This window comes from Somniosus microcephalus, chromosome 5 (genome assembly GCF_052327205.1).
Source record: "Somniosus microcephalus isolate GS21.2 chromosome 5, FLI_Smic_1.0, whole genome shotgun sequence".
NCBI classification, from domain to species: Eukaryota; Metazoa; Chordata; class Chondrichthyes; order Squaliformes; family Somniosidae; genus Somniosus; species Somniosus microcephalus.
The window spans coordinates 279,415,723-279,427,831 of NC_140991.1; the positions used below are offsets into that span (position 1 = coordinate 279,415,723).

The following is a 12,109-nucleotide window of genomic DNA, read 5'->3' on the forward strand; positions in this document are numbered from 1 at the left end:
GAAGGCAGATGGGACCTCAGTTAAATGTCTCATCCAAAAGACGGCACCTCCGACAGTATAGCACTCTCTCAGCACTGCACTGGAGTGTCAACTTAGATTTTGTGGTCAAGTCTCTGGAGTGAGACTTTGAACCCACAACCTTCTGACTCGGAGGCGAGAGTGCTACCCACTGAGCCACGACTGACACAATGTTCAGTTCAGACCCAAAAGTGGAGGGAGTCAATATCTACAAATAACACATATACATATGCAGATATAGTTAACAGAAGCTAAAACATTGTATGCTTACAAACACCTGGTCAATTACAAGTTATCTTAATTCTTCGGCATGCTTATAACTCCGCCAAATATACAACTGAGTAAAATAAACTCCTGCTGGAAAATCAGAGATTGAAATATTTGTGCAATCTTGAGGTTAGCTAAGGTCAGGACCACAAAGGGTTAACACTGCTCACAGTCTGCTGAGCGACTGAAAGGGGCGGAGCCGGCTGCAACACAGCAGCTCCACAGACTGCAGTTCCACAGAGAAATTTAAAGGACAAAGCATCCTGGGGCGGCCAGTGCCAGAAAAGGGAAATCTTCCCGCTTCTCCTCTTACCATTTTAGATAATCTACCCTTTTTCTCGCATCAGAATCTCATCTTTCAATCTCTGATGTTTGCTACCTAACTCAGTCGACACCTGTTTGATGTGGACATCTACCTTTTCCTCTACCTCAATTTTTTTGCCATACTGGGTGTGAATCACCAAGGCTCCTTTTCATAAGACCATTACAGCCTTTGCTTGCTGTCTAAGGGCTGCCTTGAACCCTTCATTTTCCTCTTGTTCCTCCTTTTTCCTTAGACTCCTCATCACATTGGACCTTAACCCATTCAGTTGCTTTATGATCAATGACAAGTTGTTCAATCAGCTTTTCTAGATTAGATTTGTCTACCATGGTGACTTATTTAAAGTGAAACTGTAGCCCATAAGTAGGATAATTAGCCAGTAGCAGGTATGGTGTCCTTACTCTAACTATCAGACTGCATGGGGAATTAGGCTTGCAGTCCGCGTTGATGATACAACACTGTACTGTCCCTTCTCTGGGGTGCCCATTATTAACTTGCTAGTTATATTGATGTTAGTTCAATTAATGATGGTAGGAGAATACACTCACAAGCGAAGTTTCATTTGTTCAAAGTTCAATCCTCCAAATAAGGTAAAGCCTTACAATCTAGTGAAACAAGGTCTCTTGAGATTACAATTCTTGAGCTCAGTCTTCCCAGGTCAAATCCAAATTACTGTTCCAATTCATTGGTTTATATACCTTTCCTGACGACAAATTACTAGTCTAAATACCCTTATAAGACAAGCTTCTCTACATCTCTAATCTACAATATATATTTTTTTATATTATGGGTAAGATTATACTATTGATTGATGAGGGTAAGATTATACTATTGATTGATGAGGTGAAGATGACTTCATTTTCCATTATTCTGTTTGTCAGATTCATAGCTTCTTTATCTCTCCTTTACAAGGTCGCCATACCTGCTTTCAATTAAGTATGAATGAGCGAGAGTTGGTATCGAATCATAGAGGGAAAAATTCCGCGAAATTGAGTTTTAGCGCCCCAAGAGGGAAGTGGATCACTAAATCAAGCGCTCCACTTCCTTCTTAGTGCGCTAACGTCGGAGAGCAGGGCGGAGACTTCAGCAGCGCTGCACACTGGGCCGTGCAGCGCTACCGCGTTCAAAGGCTCCTTCCCTCCCTTAAAGGGAAGGCCATCACTGCAGGCTCTGCAACAGCCCGGCACTCAAGCAGAATGCCGGGCTGATCGATCACGGGCAGAAACCCGCGAAAAAAAGCGGAACAAGAAAGGTAAGGTTTTTTTTAACTTACCTCGGCCACCTCGCCTTTAATCATCGCCCCTGAAGCGGGCGGCCACCCAATGCACACCTCCTGCAGCTGTCGGTGTTTTTGGCCGGCGCTGCTGCAGGGGGCAGAAGTCATTTTCGGGTCCGGGGCGATGCGTACGGTGATGATGTCACGATCTCCGGGCGAAGGAGATCGGGGCGCAACACTGTAGCACCGCCGCAAAACTCCCGCCAAATATGGTGGGAGTCGATGTCAGCGCCGTGCCCGGTCACAAAGCCATTTTTGCCCTGTTAGCGCCTCCCAGGTGAGCTAACGGGAGGTGCAAAGGCACCCAATTTCACCCCCATAGAATCATACAGCACAGAAGTCCCATCATTCCTGTGCTGGCTCTTTGCAACAATCCATTTAGTCCCGCTCTCCTGCTTTTTCCCCATAGCCCTGCAAATTTTTCCTTTTCATGTACTTAGCCAATTTCCTTTTGAAAGTTATCATTGAATCTGCTTCCACCACCTGTTCAGGCAACGCATTCCAGATCATAACAATTCGCTGCGCAAAAACAATCTCTCTATGTAAGGTGCCAGGTATGGTTTCTCTCAGTCTCAAGAATGATAAGCAGTAGGTGTTATCTCCTTGGCGGGACCCACTCAAGTGTTTCAGTAGAGAAAGTAAATGCACAGGATTCTCTTGCTGTACAGCTTCTGCCGTTCTTTTCTACCCATGTTTCCTAACAGTGGCCACAGTGTAAAACCGGCATCAGACCACACCTTAACAAGTGCAGTGGGGTTTTCAGCATTGTGTTGTGTGATCCACTCCCCTCCCCCTTTGACCAACGCATTAATATTTTGTCGTCTTTCTCCTTGAAGGTGTCTTGTGGAACCTGTCGTCATGTGATGCACTGAAGATGCCGATTATCCAGGATGCACTTGTGGTGCTCACCAACGCGATCATCATCCCACACTCCGGCTGGGATATCTCGCCTCACCAGGAAGACCGAAAAATTCAGCTCCACACATCAATGGTCTTGCGGAATGCTACTGGGTGCCTGAGGTCAGTTGGCAGAACCTTGGCCCTGTCACCATGCGGGGCGAAAGGTTACCTCTGTCGTGCAATTTAAAACTTTGAGTCTAACTAATGTGTTTGGGATTTTTGCTACCAATAGTGAGGTGTGTAAGCACCCCCTCCAATTACCCTGGGCTTGTGTTGACATCCCGAGGCTTGGTCCTATAACCAATCATTCGTAATTGCTGGTTCTTACAGGTAAGAGGCCATCTGGGGCTGACTGGACTACTTGACGGCATTCCCAGCAAGTAGAATAACATTTCTACCAGTTTATTTTCTCTCCTGGATTTGATGTATTTATATTTTCTAAAGGGTTGCTGAGCCTTTCTCTAATTTCATCAGTAGATGTCAGATACTTCATCATGTGGTATTGTGTGAAGAGGGTGTTTTCTCGATCCTATCAGTCATTTCCATTATTTTATGTGGGAATTAGTTAGAGTTGATTCATAAAGCAAAGACAACCTCAAATAAAATGTTGATAAGGAGGGAAAGAGGGAGTGAAATAGCAAGGTTTTTTTTGATGCTTCAGGAGCAAGTTATGTTTCAGGAAAGGAAGGAAGGAACTTGCATTTATATAGCAACTTTCACGTAGTACAATGTCCCAAGGCGCTTCACAGGATCGTTATCAGACAAAATTTGCCACAAAATTTGATTAGAGAGGAATATCAAAGGACACTGTTTGAATATGTCTCGAGATCCCATTTTTCATCCTGTCTGTAAGAAGCACAGACGTAGCAATCCCCTGTGCATGACATTAGGCAGAATCTGAGAGTCACCTTGTCAGATACAAGGTTCAAGTGAAAAGCTTTCCGGTTCAAGTGAAATGTCTTTCTTACGCCCTTTGATATGTTATAATTTTATTATCACAGTGTGAGGACCTCACTCCCCACCGCCCCCACCCACCCGAATAAGACCCATTTTTGAGACCTTCTTGAAAGAATCCAAAGACTTCTGCTGAGGAGCGACATGGCACAGAGATGGCACAAGAGAATAGACTATACACAGAAGTGGCAATTTCTGACTGTTATGCAGTGCCCTTTGATCAGTGCCAATTGCTTATGTGGTATTTGAGAAAGGGATATGGAGCACCCAGCCAATAAGTTAGGTGAACTGGTGAAAATGCAGCAGTATGAGTTAGTCATTATTATTCGTGTTACACATAAGGCCCAGTGCACAGGACGCATGCAGCTGTTGTCATCGATGCGTCCTGTGTTTTCAGGTTGCCTCTTCTCATTAGGCTGATTATCACGCTGTAAATTGACAGTGGCATTGTAATTATTCATTTCCTATTTCCCCTTTTTATTTTTTACCTCAGTGCCTGGGTTTTCTGTCCCTCTCTATTAAGATGTTTCTGCCCCCCGCTTAGTACTTCCCGATGTCACATTCAGGAACTTGCCATATGTAGAATTATGGTCACATCCCTAGTTATGCTCCACTTAGTCAACAAACAGCAGTTGACTGCAGAAGTTCAAGAAGAAGGCCCACCACCACCTTCTCAAGCGCAACTAGGGATGGGCAATAAATGCCGGCCTCGCTAGCAATGCCCATATACCCAGAATTAATTAAAATAAATTTACTGGGATCATTTTATAAGTCCAAGCTGCTGGTTCATAAAATTACAATTAATAGATCAGAAGTCTGCAATTCCGAAGGTCGATGTCCCCTGTTAGAAATGCAGACTTTGTGGAATTCCCACCTCCCCCCACCCCAACCCCCACAATGGAATTTCCTTCTTCCACAAGCTTCCTTTGCAGGTTTGTGCATCTCACCCTGTTCCGCCCCCTTGTCCCTCATTTAAAATCTTTGTTCTCTACCACCCACCCAAGCACCATAAAAACTTTCTCCTGAGATAGCTTCACCACTTTCCTCCCTCAGCCTCTGCACTGAGCGACTTCTCATCGTCAGTGATTTCAACCTCCGTCTCAATTCATCATGCTCTCTCTCCTCTAGGTTCACTGCTCCCCTATCCTCCTTTAACCTTTCCTTCCATATAAACTCCCCGACCCATATTCACAACCACCCCCTTGACCTTGCCATGTCACGTGGCCTCGCTACTCCCATTGTGAAGTGCCTTGGGACGTTTTAGTACGTTGAAGGTGCTTTATAAATACGAGTTGTTGTGGTCATGTCAATCACGGATAAGACCCTCTCTGATCAATTCCTTGTATCAATCTCCGCCCACGTCCCCCATCCCCTTCCCAACTCTTTTGTGTCCGTGCCAGGAAAAAAACTCACTCCACTTACAATTGCACTTCCAAAATCAATACTGTCTAGCCTTTGGCCCTCCATTCACCACAACATTTCTGCTCAACCACACCCCCAGCTCCATCTTTAATGCCCTAGTCCCTATTAAAACCATTACTCTCTCTCACCCTGGCTGTTCCCCCAGTATAGTCCTCATCTGCACTCCCTTAAGTCCAATAGACGCAGACTTGAACGGATATGGCGGACAACTGGTTTAGACATTCACCGCCAGATTTGACTGGACTACATAAAGCACTACCGGGTCCTGCTCTCGTCTGCCACAACTGCTCACTATTCCAGGATCATCCTTGAATGCAAAGATAACCCCCAGCTTCTCTTCACTACTGCAAACTGTCTTCTTAAACCCTTCTTTGCTGTCTCCTCTACCCTCACCTCCAACAATAAGTGCGAGGAGCTCATGGACTTCTTTGTCACTAAGATTGAGACCATCCGATCAGCTGCCTCTGCCGCTTCCTGCTCTTCTCCGAGCCCACTGGGTCAAACTTGCCCCTGCCCTAGCCCTGAACTTACATCTTTCTCTAGTTTCTTTCCTATCTCCCCTCATGCCCTCTCCAAACTCATCCTGTCCATGAGACTCACCTCCTGCTCCCTCGACCCTATTCCCACTAAACTGCTTACCACCCAACTTCCCTTCCTGGCCCCCATGTTAGCTGATATTGATAGCCTCAGGTACTGTCCCCCTCTCCTTCAAATCTGCCATCATCACCCCTCTCCTCAAAAAACCAACCCTCCGTTCTTACAAACTACCGCCCCATCTCCAACCTCCCTTTCCTCTCCAAAGTCCTTCAACGTGCTATCGCCCCCCAAATCCGTGTCCATCTTTCCCGGAACTCCACGTTCCCTCCAATCAGGTTTCCACCCCTGCCACAGTACCAAAACAGCTCTTATCAAAGTCACAAATGACATCCTATGTGACTATAACAAAGGTAAACTATCCGTCCTTGTCCTTCTCAGCCTGTCTGCAGCATTTGACACGGTTGACCACAACATCCTCCTCCAACACCTCGCCACCGTCATCCAGCTGTGTGGGACTGCACTTGCCTGGTTTCATTCTTATCTATCCAGTCGTAGCCAGAGAATCACCTGCAATGTCTTCTCTTCCTGCTCCCGCACCATTGCCTCTGGTGTCCCCCAAGGATCTATCCTTGGCCCCCTCCTATTTCTCATCTACATGTTGCCCCTCGGCGACATCACCTGAAAACACAGCATCAGTTTCCACATATACGCTGACAACACCCAGCTCTACCTCACCACCACCTTCTCTCTCGACCCCTCCACTGTCTCTAAATTATCAGACTGCTTGACCAACATCCAGTACTGGATGAGCAGAAATTTCCTCCAACTGAATATTGGGAAGACCGAAGCCGTTGTTTTTAGTTTCCACCACAAACTCCGTTCCCTAGCCACCGACTCCATCCCTCTCCCTGGCAACAGACTGTTCACAACTTTGGTGATTTGACCCCAAAATGAGCTTCCGACCACATATCTGCGCCATCACTAAGACCGCCTATTTCCACCTCCATAACATCGCCCGACTCCACCACTGCCTCAGTTCATCTGCTGCTGAAATCCTCATCCATGCCTTTGTTACCTCTAGACTTGACTATTCCAATGCACTCCTGGCTGGCCTCCCACGTTCGGCCCTATGTAAACTTGAGGTCATCCAAAACTCTGCTGCTCGTGTCCTAACTCACACCAAGTCCCGTTCACCCATTACCCCTGTGCTCGCTGGCCTACATTGGCTCCTGGTTAAGCAACACTTCGATTTTTAAATTCTCATCCTTGTTTTCAAATCCTCCATTGCCTCGCAACCCCCCCCCCCCACATCTCTGTAATCTCCTCCAGCCTACAACACTACGAGATATCTACATTCCTCCAATTCTAGCCTCTTGAGCATCCCCAATTTTAATCGCTCCACCATTGGCGGCCATGCTTTCAGCTGCCAAGGCCCTAAGCTCTCGAATTCACTCCCAAAACTGCTCCGTATCTCTACCTCTCTTTCCTCCTTTAAGACACTCTTTAAAACCTACCTCTTTGACTAAGCATCTGCCCTAATATCTCCATATGCGGCTCGCTGTCACATCTTTTTTGATAATGCTCCTGTGAAGTGCCTTGGAATGTTTTACTATGCTAAAGGCGAAATATAAATTGTTGTTGTTGCTGTTGAAATACATTTTCATCACTCGAAAGGTAAAAGGGCAGATTTTTCTTTGACTGCACTTGTGCGAAACAGATAGAGGTCTATCAGATGGGAAAGATCGCAGGCCCCTAACAGCGCCCTCCCGACTTTCCATTTTTAATGAATGGACAGAAAATCGGGCAGGGCCTTAATAGTAGCATCCTCTCCACCTTATGTGCTGTGCCCAAGTGACCTTCTATAGGCAATAAGTGGAACCCTGCCCCAAATGTATTCCCTGACAATATATTACAGCAGCAACTTGCATTTATATAGAGGCTTTAATGAAGAAAATCCCACAGTGCTTCACCGAGGCAAAAATAAAAATTCTATTGTTGGATGTCTCCAGGTGCAGACTAACGTGTGGTAAGGCTGGTGGATTTGGTAGTCCTTGTCATCTGTAGTCAGTGTGGTGCCTCCTGTGTCTAGATTGTACTTCTAACAATCTGTATTCGACTGTCTGTCAGTTACAGCAAATCAGCTGCAGAATCTCATTTGATAAAAGTGCAGTAATTAAACTTGGCCATTGACCTCTCGATACAGAGGTCATCATCCATCTTCTTCGTGGAATGCATTCACCACTGTATCCAGCAAATGCAGGAAAACACCCTCAAACACACCAGTACAAACAGCTAGGTAGAGGCTTTAAAATGACAGAGACTTGGGCCTAATGTCAAGGCTAAAATTTCAACTTTGAATTCAGATAAGCCACTTGAGTTTTACCTTCTTTGGTAAGTGACATTTTCAGACCCCTGGGTGAGTTCTTTCGCAAAGAGTGGTCTGTGATTCACAAATACACCTTTCTGAAGTTGGTTGAAACTTAGGAAATCACCTGCGATATTTAACAATTGTTTTTTATTTTTGTTGAAGTTAAACTCCTCCGACTGTTGGCTGCTTTTTCTCCCTGGTGTGACTGGCAGTGGCATTGGTGATTCTGTGACATTAAGCAATATGATACATGTTAGAACAGCATAATCTACTAAAGCTCCCCTACAAATAGCAGCACTGCTAAAAAGTAATTGCCAAAAAAAACATAGAGCACAATCAGTATTGTTAAAACGACAGTAATGTAAGATAACAATTGGAGTGTTTGTGCTTCAAGCTTGCAACAAACAAATTCATTCCAGGATAGAGAGGGAGAGTGAATGAGCAACTTCTCTTTGGCAAATACTGTTGTAATATAGGAAACACGGTAGCCAATTTGTGCACAGCAACATTCCACAAACAGCAATGAGATAATGGCCAGATAATCTGTTATAGTGATGTTGGTTGAGGGATAAATATTGACCAGGACACTGGGGAGAACTCCCCTACTCTTCTTAGAAATAGTGCCACGGGATCTTTTACATCCATCTGAGAGGGCAGATAGGGCCTTGGTTTAATGTCTCATCTGAAAGACGGCACTCCCTCAGTACTGCACTGGGGTGTCAGCCTATATTACATGCTCAAGTCTCTGAAGCTGGGTTTGAGCCCACAGCCTTCTGACTCCGGAGCGAGTGTGCTACCCATTGAGTTAAGGGCGACCCATAGTGTAGATTCTCTGAGTCATCACCCATGGTGAGTGCCCGGCTCACTGCCAAGATCTGCGACTGGCTGTTATGTCCCCTTCTACTTGAACAGTACGCTCTTCTTGGCAGTTTTCATGAATACTTCAATCAACTTGACTTTTGGAGGATAGGAAACAACTGCAAAACAACATTGTAACATTTAGCAAAGATTCTGCCTGGGAGATCGCAAATTTCAAGAGTTATCAGTCTCAATTACACACGCCGCTTGGAGCACAGCCGTCAATCCTTTCACCTTCCACTGATATTAATCCTCTAATGCCCTTCTCTCACCTCCGCATCCCCCCTCTCCCCCACCGCCTCTGAGAAAGGACTTGGATCATTTTCTCACATCTCCAGCACCTGTAAATCATCCTGTTCACCCATCCAGGAGATGAGAAGCCAATTGCACTGTGCCAACCATTTATTATCCACTGTTTGTCATTCTGGCAGCTTGTAAATTTATTTTCAATTGCGCCATTTACTTGTAACCATAGTTACTGTGTATTTTATTTCTGTCGCAAGTCACTATGAATCCCTGTGTAATCCAATTATTCTGTTCATACACATGTAGACACTGTAATATGTATGTAGGTTTAAACCTCGGGTTTTAAGACACTGATGGAAAGCATTTTGACACCGTATATGTGTAATGCTCTGATTTCCCCGGCCTATCTGAGGCTGCAAAGCTTCTTCGATTCTCTTTTTTTATTCACAGTTCTCTTCACAGTGCTGTCTCTAAACACCAGCTTTGACTTGTCGAAAGCATTGCATTCTGTGTAGGGGAGGCAGCGGGTGGGGAGAAGAAAATCCAATCTATTTCTGTAAAGGTGGAAATTAGGTTGGCATCAAATTTCTGTTTACCAATTAAGACCATTCTCTTAGGGGCAATTTGCTGAGGTACCAAGGAGGGAAAATTGGGTTGGTTTGCACCTCTCGCAAATCCCCTAGCGCCTGGGCGCGGCGCCGCTAATGCCTCCCGCAAATTTCAGCGGGAGGTTAGCAGTAGCCGGTAGCGCCCCATGGCGATGACATCATTGCCATGCGCAGTGCCCCTGACCTATCGCCGGACAATATATGCAACAGGATTGGGAGGCGGTTTTGCAGCGGCGCAAGTTAAAGGGGTAGGTGTCGGGCGGCCATTTTTATTTTGGCCGACTGCCAGCACCTGCCCTCTTTCCCTTTTGTTTGTGGGGTGCCAGCCACGATCGTTCAGCTCTGCACTCCTTCTGAGTGCCGGGCTGTTTTCACAGCATCCCACTCCCCGGTGGTCTGGCAGGGCCCCGGTGTGCGCAGTAGCGCTCCAGCTCCTGCTTGGGGCGCTACTACTGAATTTATGGCGGAGGAGCACTAACTTTTTCGGGGCACTAAAAATAGCACCCCGGCGATGTTAGCGCCCTTAAAAGGGCGCCACCCAATTTTTCCCCCCAAGTGTTTCAGCATGAGAAGCTGCAGTAACTTGCACTTAACATAACAGACATCCCAAGATGCCGTACAGGAGCAGGAGTTGAGGGAGGAGTTATAGAATGCGACTGAAGACGCGGTGGGAAACTTAGATTTTGAGGAAGTTTTTGAAATGGGGAGAAAGATGACAAGGAAAGGGTTAGGAAGAGAGCATAGAAAGTGGTAGCTAAAGGCTTTGTTACTGCAGTGTATTTTTATCCTTTTAAAACCTTTTCTTATCCACCCCCTTCTTTCTCTCTCTTTCGCTCTCACTCACTCTCATGCTCTATCTATCTCTCTCCTGGTCTCGCTCTCTCCCCCTCTCTCTCACTCACACACACACTTTATAAGCTATATTTTGTTCCCCTTGTTAAATTACAACCCTCTCCCACAAGCAGTGAGCTCTTGCTCGACTGAGATGTGGCTCGGGGACCCGTTGGCGTGATCCTCTGGCAGTAGTTTGTAACAGGCGCTAGACTGCGTAAGCGAGAGCTCCAATCTGGGTAACCATCTCATTCCTGCTTGGCTCCTTCCTCCTTTCCCTCGGAATAGCGATATATGCCCAAGTCGGGAAGGTGTGTGACTGAGGTGAACTTGGAGGCGATGCTGTTCCCATACACCTGCTGCCCTTGTCCTTCTAGGAAGTGAGGGTCACACGTTTGAGAGGTGCTGCCAAGGATGCCTTGGCAAGGTGCTGCAGTGTGTCCTGTATATATCAATGCACATGCACCATCCAGCAGGGGTCAAGAGCAGGACCCTTGGCTGGATATTGTTTCCCCTCACTAGCCTTGGGACACAGCGTCCAATTGTAGCATCTCCAGTGCTGTCCTGCTAACTGAGATCAGCTAACTGAGCACAGATCAGGGACTGAAGCTGGAATCTTCCCGCTCTGCATAGCTCAGCTACTCCCTGCTTTTACACTGCCTGATTATAGTGACACCTTTTATAGCTATTCCACATGGAACCACACTTATGTGTTTCAGTACTTGTCAAGAATCTGATAAAGTCAACACATTTCAGTGTCTAAAAGCTTGAACGCAGGAGAATAAAAAGATCTTTTGCATCCACCTGAGAGGGCAGAAGGACCTCAGTTTAACGTGTCAACTGAAAGACAGCATCTCTGACAGTGTAACAGCCCCTCAGTGCTGCACTGGGACTGTCGGTGTAGATTTTTGCTGCACTGGGACTGTCGGTGTAGATTTTGTGCTCAAGTCTCTGGAGCGGGACTTGAACCCACAACCTTCTGACTCAGAGGTGAGAGTGCGACCCACTAAGTCAAGGCTGACATCAGGTACATGGAACAGGTAGCTGGAAAGGGGGGAATGGGTTTGCCTGCTTTCTAATTAGTCCATTCAGGCCTCATGAGAAATATGTCTCACTTCTGTCCAAGAGGACACAGTAGGTCGAACTTTAAAGACCCTGTGATGGGGCCTCGTCATGTGGGTGACTTATTGGACCCTCAATTTCCCAATGCCCACTGGGTATATGGGCCCTATCGGTGGTTCAGAACCTTGGAGAGTTCCACCCATTTTCTTTTAAGTTAGCAACTGGAGCTTAATAAAGAACAATGTCGTGTCATTCTTTTTCTTTTATGTGGCAACGCAGGTAGCCTCATGGATTTGTCCTTTGCCTCTCACCTTCACAATCAACCTGAGCAGCAGATGTCTTTGTGATTAATGGTTTGTAGGAAACTTCAGCCTTAAATAGTGTTTTCATTAACAGCAGGTTCCGAGCACAAATTGGGATCTGTGCAGTGATTAGCAAGC

General features: G+C 46.1%; 1 protein-coding gene across 5 annotated transcripts in view; it reads left to right on the top strand.

The window, feature by feature from the left end:
* Window positions 1–12,109, top strand: part of LOC147117753 (catenin delta-2-like) — a 1,234,825-nt gene that overhangs the window by 1,077,943 nt on the left and 144,773 nt on the right. For all 5 annotated transcript variants that reach the window (XM_085988992.1, XM_085988995.1, XM_085988993.1 and 2 more), the window contains one exon: window positions 2,720–2,903. In XM_085988992.1, the coding sequence (XP_085845118.1) occupies window positions 2,720–2,903 (184 nt within the window). The remainder of the gene's footprint in view (window positions 1–2,719; window positions 2,904–12,109) is intronic.